Genomic DNA, 19098 nt, shown 5'->3' on the forward strand with positions numbered 1-19098 from the left:
AAAGCCACCAAAGGCCCGCTTCCCACCCATCAGGAGCTTTGGATCAAGCTGGGGAGATAGATCACACACAGAGAAATCACTCCAGAACAATGATAGAGATAGTCCACAGATGTAAAATAACACATAGCAAAATGTCTTATAAAATGATGGTCTCTATAAAGTGATGGGTGGAATTAAGTGGTAAATGCAACTGTCTGGAATCTCGGTGCAGAACTTCATGGGTGGGATCAAGAAGGACCTTGTTCTAACTGTCACTTGAATACCACAGCCCTCAGCAAGAACAAGGGGGAATGGAAGTGGTTAAAGTAGGTTCTAAAGCATGTGTTTAAGTATTGAAAGTTTTGGGCATGATTGTCTTCCATGCTGAGCTCTTTATGTTAATGGAGCTTCTCGCAGATATCCAGGTCACTGTGTCTCAGAAAACAGCACGTGCTGTTTCCACACTAGCCATAGTGAAGGGTTAGTGGCTTCTAGTGGTGGAGGGTTGGCTACGTCAGAGGGGGTGGGGTCAGCTCAGCTTCAGCCCCAGCGCATGGCTTGAAGACAGACGCAGTCGATATAATTTCAGCCTGAGCATGCCAGGCTTAGCCTTGTGGGCCTTGCCATCTGCTTACAATCTGGCCCCAGAGCTTGCTCAAAGTTAAGAAAGCTATCTAAGGCTTATTACCTTCTTGAAGCTGATAGGCACTCCTGCCTACCCACTTCTTCTTCCCTGTTCACAACTGGAGGATTATACCTGGGCTGTGAAGGAGCAAGGTGGGCTTTGAATCCCAAAGAGGTGGCAAAAGCCACATACCTAGGCTTGCCCCCATACTGCCCTCCCCAACCAGTGGAGAAACTATGGCTGAGTCTCTTCCCCCTCCAGAGCTTGAGCCCTGGTAGGAAGAATACTCTAGAAAAGGTGAAGGCAAGAAAGAGCGGGGGTCCCCAACCCAACTCCGACTTGACATTGAGCCCCAGGTGTGATGGCCACATGGCCCCATAACATCAACAGGCATATCCCTTGACAGGTGAAAGGGATCTAAAGTGCTCACAGACCCACACCAGCCTCAGGGCCACATTCAGCTCACCGGGCTACCCTGCCCATGTCAACTCAGAGCTTCTAGATCCCAGAATTCTTACTTGGGCCTTGGGTTGGTATATCGTCTTCCAACCATGGCCAGGACCCAGAATTCTTTGGGCTAGTTCCCTGACTTCTAGTGCCAGCTCTTCTGCTAACCAGCAGAAGTCTCCACCTCACTCTGGGCCTCAGTTTCCCCATACATAAGATGAAATGGTTGGATGACATGATCCCCCGAGGTGCTCTGGCTCTGCCATCCTGCAGTCTAAGTGCCTAGGTTTTCTCATGAGGCAAATGCTTTTTTTGCGAGGGGGCGGCCAAGGTATATTTGAGGACTTTCAGTTTGGAAGCTGGTCCACAGTTCCCAGGTTGTGTTTGTTTCCGTGTTTGCTTCTTCCCGACTGGCTTCTCCCATGGCTAAGGGCCGGCGGCCCCTCGGTTTGGGCCGTGAACGCGGTGGGGCGGCGGGTCGGTGGTTCAGGGCCGCCCCGGGCCTCCCCCTCTGGCTGCGGAGGAAGTTGTGTGTCTCCTCCAGGCCGGTCCTCCTCCCCTGGGAGGCAGCCTTGCGAAGCGAGCTGAGCGGCCCCCTGGGAGACCCGGCCTCCGGGCGCCGGGGGCGGACTGGGTGTGGGAGTGGGTGCTGGCTCGGGGCCCTCGGGGAGTGGGGGCTTCTGGGGACCCCGCGAGGAGCCCGTGCCACTCCCGGGCAGGCGGGCGGGCGATGAGCTTCCCCTCAGGGATCTGGGACACTGGGGCCTGGGGGCAGCTTGTCATTAGGCTGTTGAGGAGCCTGGGGGAGACGAGGGGGCAGGGGCTCTGCTACAGCGCCTGCTCTGCTTCCTCCAAGGGACCTGGGAGGCCTTCAAGCCCGGCCCCTCATTTCACACGGGCCGGAGGAGACTGGCTTCCACAAAGCCACAGGACCAGGGGTTTGAGGGAGGGCGTGTTGTTCTGTGTGATCATGTGACCGCGGGACTCCTATTTCCCAGTGCTTTCTGGGGAAACATTAGTAGCCTGGAAGGATGCTAGGTGGGGAGACCAGTGATGGTGTGCCACACAGAAGGCAGTGTCAGCCACAACAAACAAGCAGAGCCTCTCAGACAAACACAGACTCTCTCTCTCTCTCTCTCTCTCTCTCTCTCTCTCGCTCTCGCTCTCGCTCTCGCTCTCGCTCTCTCTCGCTCTCTCACACATACACACACACACACACACACACACATACACACACACACAGGCCTAGGCCTCACTGCACACCCCTGTGCCTCTGTGGCACTGACTTTCTATGACGACCAGCTGGCAGCCCAGCCCACATCACCTGTTGGTACAACTTCACTTTGTCCAGGTGTGGGGGAGGGATGAGGTTCCTTGGAAGGGGAGGGGCATCTTCTAAAGCTTAAAAAAATGAAAGAAAGAAAGAAAACAAAGCAAGGCTGAAGTCCTCCCACAGGCAGGCTTGTGCTCCGGGTGTGCTTTCGCAGGCCAGAAACTACAGAACTGGGAGTACTGCCAAGTGCTTTATCAAAGGAAACAGCCCGCCCAACAGCTGGAGATGGGCTCCTGCCAGCTGTGTGTGCCTCTTGGTTGCTCCTTCTGCTTTTCTCTCCCCTTCTCCTATCTCCATCCATCCATCTCCTGCAGCCTTGCACTTTGCATTGGGAGAGCGCACAGGCGGACTTCCTTGGACCACAGAGAGTACCCTTGATGCCGAGTAACTGAGCAGATCGTAGCCCCAGCTGGAGTGGGGTGGTGGTGGCTGTCATTGCAAGGGGATGTGCCGTCCAGAGGCAGGTCTCCTGGCATCGGGCGAGGGGTTGCTGGGTGGCGGGTGCTTCTGATGCAGCTGGAGCCTTGGGGAGATACAGTCGAGTAGTCGCTCGGAGCTTCCTTCTCACCCATGCTGGGAGGCGGGTGCCTGGCTGGGCTGTGTGTGTTGGCTGCAACAGGGTGTTTTCCAGCAACCTCAGCAACTTTCCCATCCATATTCATTAATTAGTTAATTACTTGGACTCATTTCTCTAAGCCTTGGGCTTCCCAGGAAGGGAGGAGACGATGGGCTGGTGGGGGAGAGCTCTGAAGAAGAGTGTTCTCCCCTTGCTGGAGGTGGGAGGCCCACTGGCAGAAGCTAAAGAACGAGAGGGCAAGGGTATCCTCCTGTGGCTTCACCACTTCTCCCAGCCCTCACCCATTTCAGGCTCCCTGTGTGTCAGCTAAAGTGTCCCGGCACAGCCCTGAAAGGCTGCTCCGAGCTACGTTTGTAGAAGCAACCCAGTGGAGAATGGTGCCAGCTGGGCTGCCTAGCTCTGTGAGTGGAGCTAAAGGCAGCAGCCCTGTCTCTGGGGAGACCCAGGGGCTTCGTTCTGTTCCCTGACTGTGCACAGCCCGCACCGTTAGCCCCAGTTAACCCCTGGGGGTGGCTCAAGGCCAATCTAACATCTCCTCTGCCAGCCTGCCACATCTCAAGGGCAGGGTGCCTGTTGGGTTTGTCTCTATCCCCCTAGTGCCTGCCACGTGCTGGGGGCTTAAGTAATGTCTGGTGACCTGGCCTCTGAGGAAACCACTTTAAAGCTTGGGTCTTACCAAGAGGGAGGCAGCAACTTGGTCTGTGTGTATTCCCCAAGGTTGCTCCTTAGCAGTTTTACTGAGTGAGTACTGGTATGAGGGCAAGCACCATGATGGGGGGCCTTGGGGGTTCCCAAGAGGTGTGAGGTTGCAAACTTAGATAATCTTAGCTTCTGGCATCTGGAGGGCGTTCTGCTGCCCATCTTCCCTCTTTCACACCATGGCCCACCATCTCCTCCACCATTGTGGTTCTTCTCCAAGGCCCAGCTCTCCAATCTTCCCTTTTACCCCTCTCTTCCTTCCTTCCCTGAGGCTTTTTGTATAAATGGGCACATTCATATGCTTAGTCACAAGGGCCCTGTAGTTTAATGAGCACAGGCTTTGCAGTCAGCCAGACCTCTACTGAATCCCTATTCAGCCACTCTACCTGGTGGGACTTTAAGTTATTTCGTCTCTCTGGACCTCAGATTCCCCTTCTGTAAACTGGGGAGGGTTAATTGAGATAAAATACGTACTGTATATGAAGTGCTTTGAACTATGTTTGGTGCAAAGTAGGCACTCAATGAATGTTAACTGCTGGTGTTCATTACTGCTACCGTGTGTGTGTGTGTGTGTGTGTGTGTGTGTGTGTGTGTGTGTGTGTGTGTATTGGAGGCATCTATCATGCACAGCTGAGCTGATAAGACTGACTATGTGCTAAACCATAGACAAACTGGAGGACCTGACCAAGACACTCAGAAGGCACTCTGGCAGTTCCATTTGTCCAGCCCTGGCAGCCACAATCTTGGGTGGAACAAGGTATGGAGGTCAAGAGCCTGAGGCCGAGTTCAACCGCTTATCCCTGATTCCGTCCCTCCCAAGTAAGCCTTCTCCTCAGGCCATAGGCCAGACTAGACTCGCAGGCGTGGATAGGGCCAAATGTCTTCTGGGAAACTCTACCTTTCCTACAACTTCTCTGGACTCTGGCTTCTCAGCTTCCCTCATTTGGGGTCTCCTATGTCTCATCTGTCCACCCACCCTATGCTCTAATACACATGCCCTTGCTGCACGTTCCCCAGCATGTTGTCAACCCTGAGTGTAACTTAAAAAACCAGGCTAAGACTCGAAATGACCATTTCTATCATGGCCTGTCGATAATTATCTCTCTGAAGATGGTGTGTGTGTGTGTGCGCGCGCGCGCGCATGTGTGTGTTTCCGTGTGTGTGTGTGTGTGTGTGTGTGTGTGTGTGTGTGTGAAGAACCTTCAGCCTTGGGGTACCAGTTCTTCTGCGTGTTTAAACTTTGTGACATCAAGATTTCTCATTCCTAGTGTTTTCTGACTGCTCAACCTTCCCTCAGCAGTGGCCTCTGAGAGCTGGGCAGTCGGAAGGATGCTGTTGTGGGCATGTACATGATTTGCAATGTAGGTCTTCACGAATGGAGGTTTGTGGGGCTTGCCCCCTCCGGTACCCTCACAGGGGCACTTCCGATGGTTGGCACCAGCACCATGTCAGCTGCAGGGAGCAAATGGTGTGAGGAAAGAGATTCCAGGTCTTCTTTGGCTACGGCTGTCTCCTTATTTCCTCTCCTTTCCCAGTTTGGGAGCATTTGTTGCTGTCTGAAGGGCCGGGCAGTGCCAAGACCACAATAAACAGCTTGTCCAGTACACACAAGCTCTTTGGACCCTGAAATGTCAGCTGGCCAACTGGCTCACAGCTAGACCCTGCTGCATGCCGTTTGCATCCGGCCCCGGCAGTGCCACTCAGCACTTGTAGAACCCAGTATCGTAGCAACAGCCCTGGGAGTGGGGACCCACGGTGACCTAGCCCTAGCCCTGGGATGCTAAGCTTAGGGGCCCCACCTAGGGCCCCTGGAAAAAAAATGACTGCATTAGGGCTGCAGCTCTGTGGATCCCAGACCAGCAGAGCGACCCGCCCTCCCCCTCCCCCACCTGGGCCTGGCCCCACGGGCAGCAGACAGCCAGACTCCCCATGCCCCATATGGTTGAACTGCTGACTGGTGTCGGACAGAAATATCTCATGCAGTGAAAGCTAGTGGGGTGCAGGGCACGTGCCTCCAGACGGTGCAGACAGAGCACAAAGGGCAAGAGAAGAGAGGGAGAGGCAGTGGGATCTGGTGGCAAGAGTGCCAGGCCAGGATCCAGGAAACCTGGGCTCTGCTCCCAGCCCCTGCCACCAACTCCCTTGGCATCCTTTAGCAAGATCGCCCAGAGGGCAGGGTTGGGGGACCAGGCCCAGGACCAAGACCTTGCCTAGGAGAAGATGAGCTGCAAAGTCAAGTTCATGCACTTGGGAGGTGGGGGTGGGTGTTTAACCAGGAACACTGTCCCCTGAAGAAATACCTAGTTGCCTTTAAATGCCTTGGATACCTCTTGACCAGCAAGGGAACCAAACTCAGGGGCCCGGGGGACATATCAGAAAAGAGAGCACCGCTCCTTCCAAAATGTCCTGTCCTTTGCCTTGCTTGCGAGGTCAACAGGCAAGGACTGAGGGTGGAGCGCACAGCTGTCCCTTAGCCATGGAAGGCCCTGTGATTGTCCTCACCTCTGCCTCTTGCGGCTACCCAGGACAACTTCTCTGGTGTGCGAGGTTTGTCCCTGGTCCTAGGAGTCTGTGTAGAAGTGGCATCTCCCAGCTCACCACCCTAGGCGCCCATGCCTCAGTATCCCCGATGTGCAGAGACCCACACTATGGTACACGCTTACTCTCAGGACCTGCCTTCGCAGCTGACCCCCGAGCTTCATCTGACCCTACATGCTCGTTTGGAACTCGTGAGGTACAGCAGTCTTCAACTGCACAAAACACAGTTGATAGAAGCTACCAGTGTCTGATACAGAGTAGGCGCTCAGTAAATATTTGTGAAATGAATCCAGGTTGAAATAAATTCACAGTACTTTCATATAAAGGACAGCATTTAATAGAAGAAATGTCAGGCTCAGGCTCTGTGGTCTGGTTTCAGGACCAGTTTCGGGGCAGGAGGAAGAAGCCTGTTTGTGACCATGCAAATAACAGCATGAGGGCAGCCACTCTCTGTGTGCATGGAGGGAAGGTAGTATACACCCACTGGGGCTGGGGGAAGGATGTCTGGGAAAAGGGCCAACATCCACTCCAGTCTGAGGGCCTCAGACACTTCCCAGTGCAGGAAGGCCCCATGGTGTTGTCTAATTGGCTTTCTAGTTATTCTCTTCCTTAGTGAAGGCCCAGTGTGGCAAAGCTCGGGTAGGGCCGAGCTTCCAGAATCACTACTGGAGCTCCGGACAGCTTCTGATTATTCCCAACCAGGTGCCAGTTACCAAGGAGGGCCTAGGATCTGATTAGCATTGCCCGAGGGTTAGCCAGGAGGGCCTTGGCCGGGGTCTTCACAAGTCACTCATACCTTGATGTGCACCCACCCCTCCCCTTTCGGTTCAGGGGCTCTGGGAGCTATGGTCTGGCCTTTGCAGCTTCGCTGGCCAGATTCCTGTGTTGTCTGTGCCTTCACAGCAGGGTGGGTGAGAAAGAAGGAAAAAATAAACAGGAAAGGTCTCCGGGTCTGTTGACGTTATAAGTGCTATTGATTTTACAAGATTTTTCCATTGGGAGGACAGTGAACTGACCTCATTTTGCAGCCGGCTCGGGCTTTGACGCCACCGTCTAGGCCATGAACTGAGAATCCGAGAGGCTATTGCTTTATCTCAACACATACTTGGTAGTCACCACTCTCGGCAAGGCCAGGCTGGGGCCTTCCAGGGTGGGAAGTGGGAGGATATGGGCAGTTCCAGGCCTCTGCTCCTTCTACCTTTCCCCAATGATGCTCTATGACCCTGGGCCCAAGCACTCTCAGATCTTGCAGGACCTGGAGGGCAGAGGAGGGGGGATTTCCAAACAAGAAGGACTCTTGGCAAAGAGTGCAGACAGGAAGAGGGTGGTTGAAAGAGCACTGAACTAAGAGTTGGTGACTTGGACTTGGCTCCCAGCTGGGCTACTAATTAGCTCTCTGATTTCGAGCAGATGACTTCCCCTCTCCTGGTCTCAGTTTCCTCATCTGTGCAGTGATAGGTGAAACTAATGATCCCCGAGGTCCCTTCCAGCTCTAAAATCCAGCAGATTTGTGAGAAATGCAGAAGTTAAGAAGGAGGATAAGAATATAAAGAAGAAGCAAGAATGAAACATCCCAGTACAGTACAGAATGGGAAAAATGGGATAAAAAGAGAGGTGCACCACATCGTGGTATAGTGGGAAGAGGCCCCAAGTGGAGACTCAGAGACCTAGATCTGGTTCCCAGTTCTACCACTGAAGAGCTGCATGACCTTAGGCGGCTCACTTCCCCTTTTTGTGCCTCATTCAAGTGGGAGGAATGAGTTAGCTCCCGCCCTCGTAGACTACTTTCTCGTTGGGAAACCTAGATACACACATGGGAAACAATTAGGGAATAGAATCAGTGCTCAGCGGTGTGACATGGGCAATAGGTGCATTTGGAGAAAGAGGGGAATGGCAGCTGGTGGGCTAAGGCCTTACCTGAAGGGTAAGGGAGCAGAGTAAAGGAGCAGAAGCCCCAGAATCAGGTAGACCTGGATGGAGTTTTGGCTTTGCCCCTGCCTGGCTGTGTGACCCTGGGCAAGTCATTTGCTGTATTCAAATTTGTTTCCTCGCCTATAAAAGGAGGGGTTGGAACTAGTTGATCCTCAAGGTTCCTTCCATCTCTCTGAATATGTGGGAAGGCAAAACACAACAAAAAGAGGTCAGACAATGCCAAGTAGGCCAAAGGGGAGAATTGCCCATTTAAGGAGGAAGCCAGCCAGTGTGTATCTGACATATTTGCCAGGAGAAAAGAAGGATGGTTTTCCCAGAGCAATAGTGAGCTGGGGGGAAAGGAGAGCAAGGAGAATTGGGAGGAAGAGGCAGGGCGAGGTCATCTCAAAGGAGAGATTGGAAGGGAGGGACATGGATGCATGTTCAGTGAGGGGGGCCTTGGTTGGAGGGCATGCCAGTTAAGGAGCCACCGCCTGGCACAGAGGTCTTGAGTGGGTCCTGGACCAGATGTTAAGGGTGGTGACTGCTACAGTGGACTCACCAAAGGGTAAGCTCCAAGTGGGGTTTGGGGAATGGAAACGCTTTCAAATTGGCAGGGCTTCTTCCACAGAGGACAGAGGGTTCAGGGGCCCATCACTAAGTATTTGACACCCTTGGATTTTATACATCGCTGATCCCTGCCCAGGACCAGAGATAGAGTCTGGACAGGTGGGGAAACTGAGGGCCTGAGAGGGAATTCAACCAGCTTGCGGTCACAGAACAACGTCATGGCAGGGCCAGGAGCAAAAGTTGGTCTCTCTCCTGATTCAGAGCCCAGTACTCTTGTGTGACCTTTGCCCCATTCATTGGATGCTCTTAAACAAATCCCTGATTGGAATTGTTAGCCTCTTAGGGGAAAAAATGGAGTGAAGAAAAACCAATTCCAGGTGACTGAGGTTCTCATTATGAGACCAGCTTTCCCAGGTGGCCTCTCCAGAGAGTTCCACCTCCTCTCCACCTGCCTGCCAACATGGGGCCCCAACAGCAGGCAGAGGGAGGGAGACAGGTGGCAGGGGCCAACAAAATAAGGCCTTGTGTTGCCGCCCTGTCACCAGTTCCCTGCCAAGGCCTAGCAAGGTCACCTTTTGCTTCTAATTTCCTCCTTTGGGGAGGGGAGGTTGAAACGAAGCCCTGAAGGATAAAAGTAAGGGCTTTGCCCCCGCCATTTAGAAGAAACCCTCTCTAGTATTTGCTAGACCAAGAGACATTCCAGCCAAGGGGACTGCTGTCAACCTAATATAGGAGCAGAGCTATTAGATCCATGCTGAACTGTGGTAAGCATCGTTCTCCAGCCCCTAGGAAAATCCCAGGAGCCCCTAATTCTGAAGAGGGAAACCCAGGTTTCCTCAGGTGAGAAGATTCCTGGGTACGGCCTTCAGAGAGAGCTGATTGCTTATGCTGGGAAATTCAGAGGGTGCCCCAGACTGCTCTCAGCCTCTTGTCCCTGGGGGAAAGGTGGGGTCACCAGAGAAACTCAGTGGCGCTAGGCCAGGGAGGCCCCAAATCACATTCTAGCATGCAGGTCCTGGAGATGAAAGAGCCCAGCACATTCTCTGGGTTGAGAGGTGAAGGGAAAGATGGGTGGGAAGACCAGGCGGGCGGGGCCTGGCGGATCTAGAGGTGGAGCAGTTGCCTATCTGGTGCGATGTCAGGAGCCCCAAAGCAGACTCCACCCCCAGGTCTCCCTCAGCACACGCAACCAAACAATGATGTGTTTCTGGAGCGCATGCTGGGTGTTCTGCGTTGTGCTCAGCCTCTGTAGCAAATCATCAAGTTCAGTCATTACCCCTGCCCCAGAGTCCTTCCTCTTCAAAGCATTTATGGGGATGGGCTGAGGTCAGGGCTGGGAGAGCAGGGTCACTCGGCGCACACGGATGGCCCTGGGCCCTGGGCTGCGAGAGAGGGAGAGAGTGTGGCAAGAGGCCCTTGGATGGTGAAGGAAGGCCTGAGGGCGACAGGATGGGTGGTGAGGGGTTGGGGGAGGGGCGGGAGATGTTCTCAAAGCTGGGCAGAGTTACACAGGAGACCAGATTTGGCTAAGGCCCAAGCCCTCGAGGAGAAACAGAGGAAGGGGGCAGGCCAAAGGCACACTGGCATTTTTGTAAAAAGGGCTGTACAAGTAACCTGAATGAGTAATCCCTGATATTTGTCCCGGGCCTTGCAGTTAGTGGTCTCTCTCTCTCTCTCTATCTCTCTCTCTCTCTCTCTCTCTCTCACACACACACACACACACACACACACACACACACACACACACACACACACACACACACACACCACACACACACATCTCCTTTAATTTTCAAAACACCCCTGTCGAGGTGGGTAGGGCAAGGGTAATTACTCCCATTTGACAGATAAAGAAACCGAGACTCAGTGAGATTACATGACTTACCCAAGTTCACACAGACAGTTTTAATGGCAGAGATGGGACCAGAACTTTGATCTCCCAAATCCCAGGGCAGCAAAAGACAGAATTGGTCTAACGAGCATCCAGACTATGGAGGTAACCACCTCCACAGCGTTATATCAGGAATTCTGGGAAAGACCCCTGCCCCATAAATCTCTCTCTCTCCACTCACTAATACCTGAAATTTCACTCTTAAAGATTCATTTTCCTGGATTGAAACTGTGGCTCCTGTTGAAACGTGAAAGGGTGCTAGAGGAAAGAGTGGGGACACGCGAGAATATCTCAGCGCCTTAGAATATTGTCTGGGAGTATTCCTAGGAGAGTGCCCTGGCCACGGAGTGGGGTGGGGGAGGGGAGGGCAGGGGGGCAGGCCAGGAAGGGAGGGGAGGGGAGGGAGGCAGCCTTTTGCGTAAGAAGGTGAGGAGTTGCGTCAGAGTCTGAATGCGGGCGATGCTGAGAAGGGGGGTGGGCAAGTCTGCTTCTAGAGGTCTAATGGGTGACTGCACCGGAGTCTCGGAGGGAGGTTGGGGGAGGACTTCACGTCTCAGTGGGGGAGGGGGAGGGGGCAGCCAAGGCATCAGCTGGACAGGGAAGCAGGTTGGCGTAAGAAGCTGGAATTGTGGACGGCTGAGTGGGGGAGGGGAGCTATTGAGGGAGCTGGCCTGGAGCCAGAGGCCAGTCCCAAGGGGGTGAGCAGAGGCTTGAGAGCTCTGGGCCCCATTCCAGCTCCTGACCTTGAGTCACCATGCAACTCGGCACTTTTCCTACCTCAGCCCAGACACCCATCAAGTCTCTCTTATCTCAGCTTCCCGTTTTACAGAAAACTGTGTAAAAGTTACTCTCCTGACTTCTCCTGACCGTCCCTTCCCTTTCTACATTCCTTACCACACCCCCACCCCATCCAGCATCCTGCAAGCCTCCTGGGCCTCCCAGAAGCTCTTGCCTACTGCTTTCGGTCCCAGAGCCTGCCCCTCTGCAGTGCAGGCTGCCCCTGTACCTTCTGGTCCTGAGGGCAAGGGCCTGAAGGCCTAACCCAGCCTTTGGCCTGGGCCTCTCCACTCAGAGGCACAGCTGTAAAGAGCTGCATCTGAGGACATCAAGGCTGTGACTGCTGGAACTGGCAGCAACCTTAGAAGTCACTTTTGCCATTCCTTCCTTCCTTCCTTCATTCAATTATTCCATTCGTTGAGCACTTACTATGTGCCATACACTGTTATAGGCCCTTGGTATATGGCTTCATGGAGCTCCCAGTCTAAATGGGGGTATCATTCATCAAATAAGCCCCCACATAACTATAAATTCGCAGCCTTGATCCTCTCATTTTACATTTAGGGGAAACTGGGACTCAGAGTGGTTATGAGACTTTTCCAAGGTTGTTCCAGTAGCCAGAGGCAAAACCAGGCCAGACTCCTGTCTCCTGACTATTATCCCAGTGCCCTGTCTACCATGCTCTGGAAACAATACAGCATGAGTGTAAGGGTGGAGCGCTTATCCCTCCATGCAGACCCAGACTTGACAGGAGCACATGGCCTACTTGGCAAGATTTGAAGGTCACTGACGAGCAGTCTCCCCCACTCCCACTGTTGCCCCCACCCAGCTTGTTCTCTGCCCACCTCCACACCCCCCGCCCATGCCTAAAATTGTACCACTGACTGAAATCTAAGGGTTAGAGCCCCATGATCTGGGGAAAACCTGTTAAGCTACTACTTATCACTTACACAAACACATCTCCTGATTTGTCCTTTAGGATGGGCTGGGTCCTTATGATTTGGGGGAGGGAGACTAAGAGTCCCCCTTAAAGGGGGCATTGCTAGGGAAGACAGGCAGCTGCAAACAGTAGTGAGGGGCCCCATGGAACCCTAGGCAGCAGGAGGGCACAGGTCACCTGCAGGGACAGGCAGGAAGAAGGTACCCAAAAATGAAGCAGGAAGGTTCTGAAGACACACTCCTACTTCACAGTTTAGCCTGGGGGCCAGCCCTGCACCAACATTGTGATTGGTGACATGTTTTTTCAAAATACATGTTTACATTTGGTCTTTCCTTATACTGGATTATACTGAGTCTTTTTGTCCCTACCCCAGCCTGGTGTCGAGTAGTTTGTACTTACTTGCAATTAGGAGGGACCTTCCCTGTGTCTGGTCAAGCAGTTGCCCTTAAACAGTCTGCCAGGCCTGAAATGAAATGCAGATCTGTCCGATCCTGGCATGCTAGGGGGGCCCCCCTTATGGGAATCCTTTAGTCAGTGGCAAGAACCATCCCCCACCTGGGGGGCTCCCCCACCCTAACCCTGATAAAGGCCTGTTAATCATTCCCCTGCAAACTGTGATGAAGGGGGCTCAGCACGAATGGACATTCATGCCAAGAATGCAGCCCTGCCTAGAAATCTCAAGACAAAGCTAAATGCCCAGCTAGAGACAGCCTGGAGCTTTAGAATCACACCCCAGAGGTTCACATCTCTCCTCTGCCACTATGAGCCAGGTAACTCTAGGCAAGTCACTTAACCTGTCTGGGCCTCAGTTTCCTCATCCACAAAATGGGCTTAATGATAATACGATACCCAATTCCTACTATCAGTTATCCATAACTCTTGACAACGTTCAAAAGGCTAATGAATATACTCTTAGCACAGTGCCTGCTAAGTAATCAGTACATGGGAGCTACTGAAGTTATTATTTGGACCAGATGTGGCTTTGAGATCTCTCAGTGATAGGTCAAGACCTAATAGCGGTGCATCGCTACCCTCTTGTTGAATTAAGGTTTTCATATGTCAGGTTTGCTTAAAGCAAGGCCTACCTGCAGGGCATTCCCTGAGCTGGTGATTCATGGGTGGGATGCATTCCACCCACCTATTTTAAGCTGTTCTACATTTTCTTCCCCTTGACATGGACGTGTTTACACAGAGGAGGACAGTCCCAGTCAAAACAAGATGAAAATACACTGCTGGCTGGGAGCCCCAGGCTAACTGGTTTCAGGTCCTCTCTCAGCTGTCAGCACCTCACAACAGAGCCACGGGGGTGGGAGAACCTGCCCAGCCCTACTCCCCTGCCTCCCTCCATCGGCCCAGCTCTGCCTGGTATCAAGCAGTTGGCCATCACCTGGTCAAGCTAGAGTGGGGTTCTGGGGCTGAGGTTTTGCCAGTTTTACAAGGGCAAGAAAGAGGGGTGCTGAGGGGCAAGGGCTGCCCTGGCCAGCTCTGGTGTGAGTACTGTGTCTGCCGCCAGAGTCGCCTGCTACACAGGCAGAGAAGGCAACTGCCAACAGAGACTGGTGGAAGATGGCCAAAGAAAGCTCCCCCCAGCAACCTGACCTCCTGCCTGGCATTTCCCCCACTGGACGCATTCCTTTGGGTCAACAGGAGGCTCTTGGTAAAAAGAAATTACCAGGGGGAAGGAGAACCCATCAACCCCTTATCAGTCACAGAGCCTTCCATTTCTCACCTATGCCAACTTATCAGTGAGTCAGTAGGACTTGAGGAGGAGATTTCCAGGGAAAATGCTTTGATGAGCATATGCAAACAAGATTCCCCGGACAGGAAAGCACTGAAGATAGATACCCCGAGTCGGGCTTGGACATATATATATTACTGCTCCTCGCGGCCTCTTCAGAACAGTTTGCTTGTGTTTACCAAGAAGAGCAGGAGAAAACAATCTCCTTTGTCATAAACTCTGCTACTCAAAGCTGCCCACTCAGGCAGTTTGGTTTCTTTACAGTGAGTCCAGGAATATTTGGGCACATTTGCCTGTCCCCTGAAAGCCTAAGGCCACCAGTTAGCCACGACCCATTGTATGGCCCACCCCAGGCAGTACCCCCCTAGTCTATATACTTAGTCAGCCTGGGTCACTTCTCCCAGAAGCCCCCCAACTATTCGGACCACAGTGAGCAGGTCATCATGTTCCTTCCCGGAGAAAAACTAAATAGTTCCCCTTCTGAGAAAGACCTTTCATTTTAACAGGGACCCTCAAGATTCAAACCCAAGGATGACATTAATGGTGAGAATTTCCTTTATGTTGATGGTCATCAGGGTATTTTTAGTCAGGATGGATTTTTTATCTGCAACCCACCCCCGCCACATCGTTCCAGTTATGTGGCTGTCACTTGCTCAGAATCAGGCTTGCTAGCCTGAAATCCCTCTTTGATGTTACTGCCAGCTGAGACTTGGCTGCCCTCCTCCTGGGCTTCATCACCCTCTACTGCTCCCTGTGGGTGCCCTGTTCCCAACTGACCCAGCCCCTCCAGCTAAAGATGGGAACTGAGCAAAGTCCCAGCATTAGTGCAGAACCAGGAGCACACACACGGGTGAATTATCCCTTTTATTGAAGAGGTCGGGCCTTGGTTCCAGGTCATTAGTGGCCACTTACTCAATTAAATTGTGTTTGGGTTGGGTTTTCCAAGTATGTTTGATTTTCACCAGTCTTCCGTGTTTTTAACTGCAGAGTTGCTCTTGTACAATGATTGTCCCCAAATTAACATGTTAACAGGAGGCAAATTCATGAATTTGCCTGTAGTTCTTCCCTGTGGAGGCCATTAGCCAAGTTCTAATACTTATCTAAACCTTCTCTTTACTTATTAAGCACATGTTTATGGCATTGAGACTGTGTGCCAGGCACTAGTCTAGACTCTGGGGGTGCCGTGATGAATAAGATAAGCCCCTGCCCTCGAAGAGCTTGTATTCTAGTCTAGAAAGCCAGTCACTGCTCACTTGAGACCATTTGCACTGTCCACTTCCAGTGGTCATGATCTTATCTCGCTGTGCCTTCAGTCCAATGGTCCTGCTGATTACTGACTGTGCCATTGGAGAAGCTCTCAAGGCCAAAACTTTATGCAAGTTACAAGTCCTCTGTGAGGGAAGGATTGCTAAGACCTTCAAGACGCAAATTTTTTTTTTTTAATAACATCACTTTTTTTAATTGAAGTTAAGGACAAAAGTTGGCCACATTCAGAGATTAACAGGCCTCATCCAGATGGTTAAAACCATCTTCTCTTTCTTGGTTAACCATCTCCTAATTTTAAGTGATTTCCACAAGTTCTCTGGAACCATCTGAAATTGTCCTTTGAGGAGATCCGCCACACCACCGCGTGGCAAAACTTGAGCAAACACACCGCCGGACACACCTCACTGGATATCATCATCATCAAAGAGATTTTCAGAATCATTAAAAAAGTCTGCATGAACTGCCTTTTCATTGGCTGCCAAGTCCATCAGGAGCCCTGTGCTGCCTCCTGCCTCGTCCAGATCCATGTAGGGCCCGGCACCTTCGGGAAACATCTCGTCCACCGCCTGCTTCACCTCCGCCTGTCAAGACACTAAATTTTGAATGTTGATTCCATCTGAACATCAGTCCCTCAAACTATGCCCCTCCCCATAGGCAGTATCCATAACTTGTGAAATCATGGAAACAACAAACTGGAACTGGACAGGAAGTTAGAAATGCTGGACTTTGAAACAGCATTGATAGGACTGCTCGTTTGGTGAGCCATTTTGCCAACAGCATTTGAGGACCAGGGCCCTTACTCATCACGGCACATATCGCATTCACATGGCCCTTTTTACTACCTGAAGAACTCAGCTATGCCGCCTATAGGATATCCACCATGTCTGGAAACATAGGCACATATATACATGTTGTCAAGGACATCATCAGTCTGCAAAAACTATACAATGTTATCTCCATTTCCAGACTTTGGGGAGTCCATAAACATATACACCTTGTGTGTTGTTTATGTGGGGCAGGGGGGCATCATTCCCATTTCATGAACGAGGAGCTAGCAGCATAGGGGGTTTAGAAGCCTTCTAAGCAGTTCTGGGGGCCTGGTGGTAAGGTAGAAAAGGAACTCTGGCCTTCTGACGTATTTTCTTCCCACTTGACCTAGTTCATTTAGAATGGGTGCCAGAGCTGCGTTTCTCAGGGGGCACCTACCCTGGCATACGCACTAGGAGAGTCCCTCTCAATTCGTCTTGTCATTACTCTCTGTCTGAGGACTCAGCTCCATGGGCCAAGCCCATTATTGCAGTAGCCTATTGTTAGAGAGAAATCACCTGGTGACAAGACAGATGCCTCTGGGTTGTCTCCGAACTGTGTTCAGGCCCCACTGCCCCCAGATGTCCAAGGAGTGTCTGTGAAACTCCCTTTTCTCAACTGCTGAGCTAGTAACCGTCTATACTTGGCCTTTCCTCAGTTTCCATGTTTACTTTAGCTCTTCTGCAACTCTGTCAACAAACGCCACAGTATTATTAGTTTTAGCAAATAACAGGATGTCAGAACTGTTGACCAGGATTTGTTACTTTGCTGTTAGAGCTCTATCCTAGGACACAGGGGCCAGTGTTCCTCTTATTTTTTAAGGTGTATGAGCTTTGGCAGGAAGCCTTTCCCAGGCAGGCCCACCGAGCTCTGCTCAGTCTATAGGCCTTTAAGGCTGCTCACTGCCAAGGCTCCACTCACCAAGACCTGGGCCCTTCTGTCTTTGCTCAGTGGTACAAAGACATCTGTAAGTAGATTTTTCAAATAATCAATGCAAATACTTTGAATTTTCCGTTTTTGTGCCTTAACCCTTACAGTCTTGCAGTGGCCTTTGAAGGAAGTCTGTACTTGCTAAGGCAGCTTCGGGGCTTAACATTCATGTGGAGAAGAGCGAGGGGGTGGTATTTTAGGCTGGCACTAAGAATTTCCAGGCTTTTGACCCAAAGTATCTTTCTCTTCCAATCCCACCCCCAACACTGCGTGTCTCAAGGGGCAAGAAAAGAGGTTAAAAGGGTTACTCTATTGCTGACAGGCAACCGGGAAGTCCAGGCCTTGGGGGAAACATAGCCTTTGTTTATTTAAGCCCCAAACCTAGCAGGCAGTGTAAATTAAACATAAAAATAAAATAGAATACTGAAACACAGGCCGGATGCGTACCACAGAGAGCAGTGAGTTCCCTTGGGAGAGGGGAGTCAGTAAGCCGCAGGGGTACCCTCCTTGCCCCGGAGGCGCTTGCAAGCCATGGGATGGGATGCGGATGGTAGGGGCAGGGGAGCGCAAGGCTTGGCTCAGGGACGGGATGGGCACGTTTGCAGAGATCCTGGCAAGTCTTTGTAGTCAGCCCCAGCAAGCTCCTGAGGGGGGAATGAGTCACAGCCCTCCAGCCAACCTCGGAATGGATCCACGTTTGACCAGGCAGGGAGAGCCACAGGGCTGGAGGAGAGCTGGCTTTTGTTGAAGGGGGATAGGGCAGCTTAACTGACCAGACTGTGCTGTTGGAGAAAAATCAGCCCCTCTCCGTTCTCTCCCTCTCTCCAGGTTCTTCTCCCTTCCCGCCCTGTGATACCTGCCCCCCACGCCTCCAACCTCCCAGGCCAAGAGTTCCCACAGACAGCTGTGAAGTGTCTTAGAAGCAATCTGTTCCTCATTAACAGAGAAGCCAAATTTGCCAAAGGTTGATTTATAAATCAGAGCAAGTTTGCGTTATCTTTCTAATAGCAGCTCTCATTCACGTTCTGATCAAGTTTTCAGGAGTGAGAGGGAAAGAGGTAGCCAGACATGACAGGGAAGGAGATGACTGAACAGATGTTAGGCTCAGAATATGCTGAGCCCCATCATCGTGTGTCACACAGAGTGGGTCGTGGTGGTCATGGCACTCTGGGGAGTCTTCGGGTAGATCCTGTCTTGGCTCTCACCTGTAGGCCAGTGGTTCCCAAAAGCAGTTCCATGGACTGGGGCCAGAAGAGCTGCATCCTCATCTCCTGAAAGTACCCTTCTCAAGCCACAGATGTATTCTACTAGATTTTCTAGGGCTGGAGCCCAGGATATCCATACTCTCCTCACCTGGACCCATTTCTTTCCCTCCACAGCCCACCAGCAAGTTGTACCTGCTGTGTGTTTAATCATCTTCTGATGCTGATCCACCACTGACTACTGTGTTGAAAGTATTACAGAACTTTAGTTTATCCCTATTTAAGTATTTATAGCTGATAGTGGCAGAATGTGGTACTCTCCCAGGGCTTTTGCACTGGAAGAAAAAACTTTCCTAATTCCTCAAAGTGTAAAGAATTCCATTATAACTCAAAGGTATGACTCCGAGGGTGACGTTTGTAGGCACTGCAGTAGTCTGGTCAGGCAAACAGCTTGGACTGAGAGGAATTTTTCTCAGTGCCGTTCAAATCACACTTCTCAGGTCGTCAGTCACATGTGACATCTATGCCAGGACTGGCTCTCTTTAGAGCTGTCCTCGTGAGGAGCCTATGGGAATCATTTCCTAGGCATTCACATGATTGATTGTACACAAATGGTGCTTGTTTTTATTTCTCTTTCATTTGAATGTGTGATTGACATCTTTGAAAACTGTGGACCTGGCGGCACCAGCGCTTCCTGTGCCCGGTGTACAGTGTGAAGCTTCAAGTTGGTTCCCCCTATGCCCACCTAACTTCCACTCCAAGCTTCCCCCAAGAGCCTGTCACCTATGACCCCTGCACAGCACGCAGCCAGCTCTGGATGTCAGAGAGAGCAGAGGCCACGGCTTGTAACACTCTGACTGGGTCTACA

At 51.8% G+C, this 19098-nt stretch overlaps 2 protein-coding genes across 3 annotated transcripts in view; one reads left to right on the forward strand and one right to left on the reverse strand.

The window, feature by feature from the left end:
- The window catches only part of TSC22D3 (TSC22 domain family member 3), a 58219-nt gene that overhangs the window by 28232 nt on the left and 10889 nt on the right, over positions 1-19098 (forward strand). The gene's annotated exons all lie outside the window — the stretch shown is intronic.
- Positions 15561-18296, reverse strand: LOC101322692 (COP9 signalosome complex subunit 9). The gene is made up of 2 exons (XM_019949400.3): positions 18234-18296; positions 15561-15872 (listed from the first exon to the last, which is right to left on the reverse strand). The coding sequence occupies exons 1-2, from the start codon at positions 18294-18296 to the stop codon at positions 15693-15695; spliced, it is 243 nt and encodes an 80-aa protein (XP_019804959.2). The 3' UTR covers positions 15561-15692.

The sequence above is a fragment of the Tursiops truncatus genome, chromosome X (assembly GCF_011762595.2).
Source record: "Tursiops truncatus isolate mTurTru1 chromosome X, mTurTru1.mat.Y, whole genome shotgun sequence".
NCBI lineage: Eukaryota > Metazoa > Chordata > Mammalia > Artiodactyla > Delphinidae > Tursiops > Tursiops truncatus.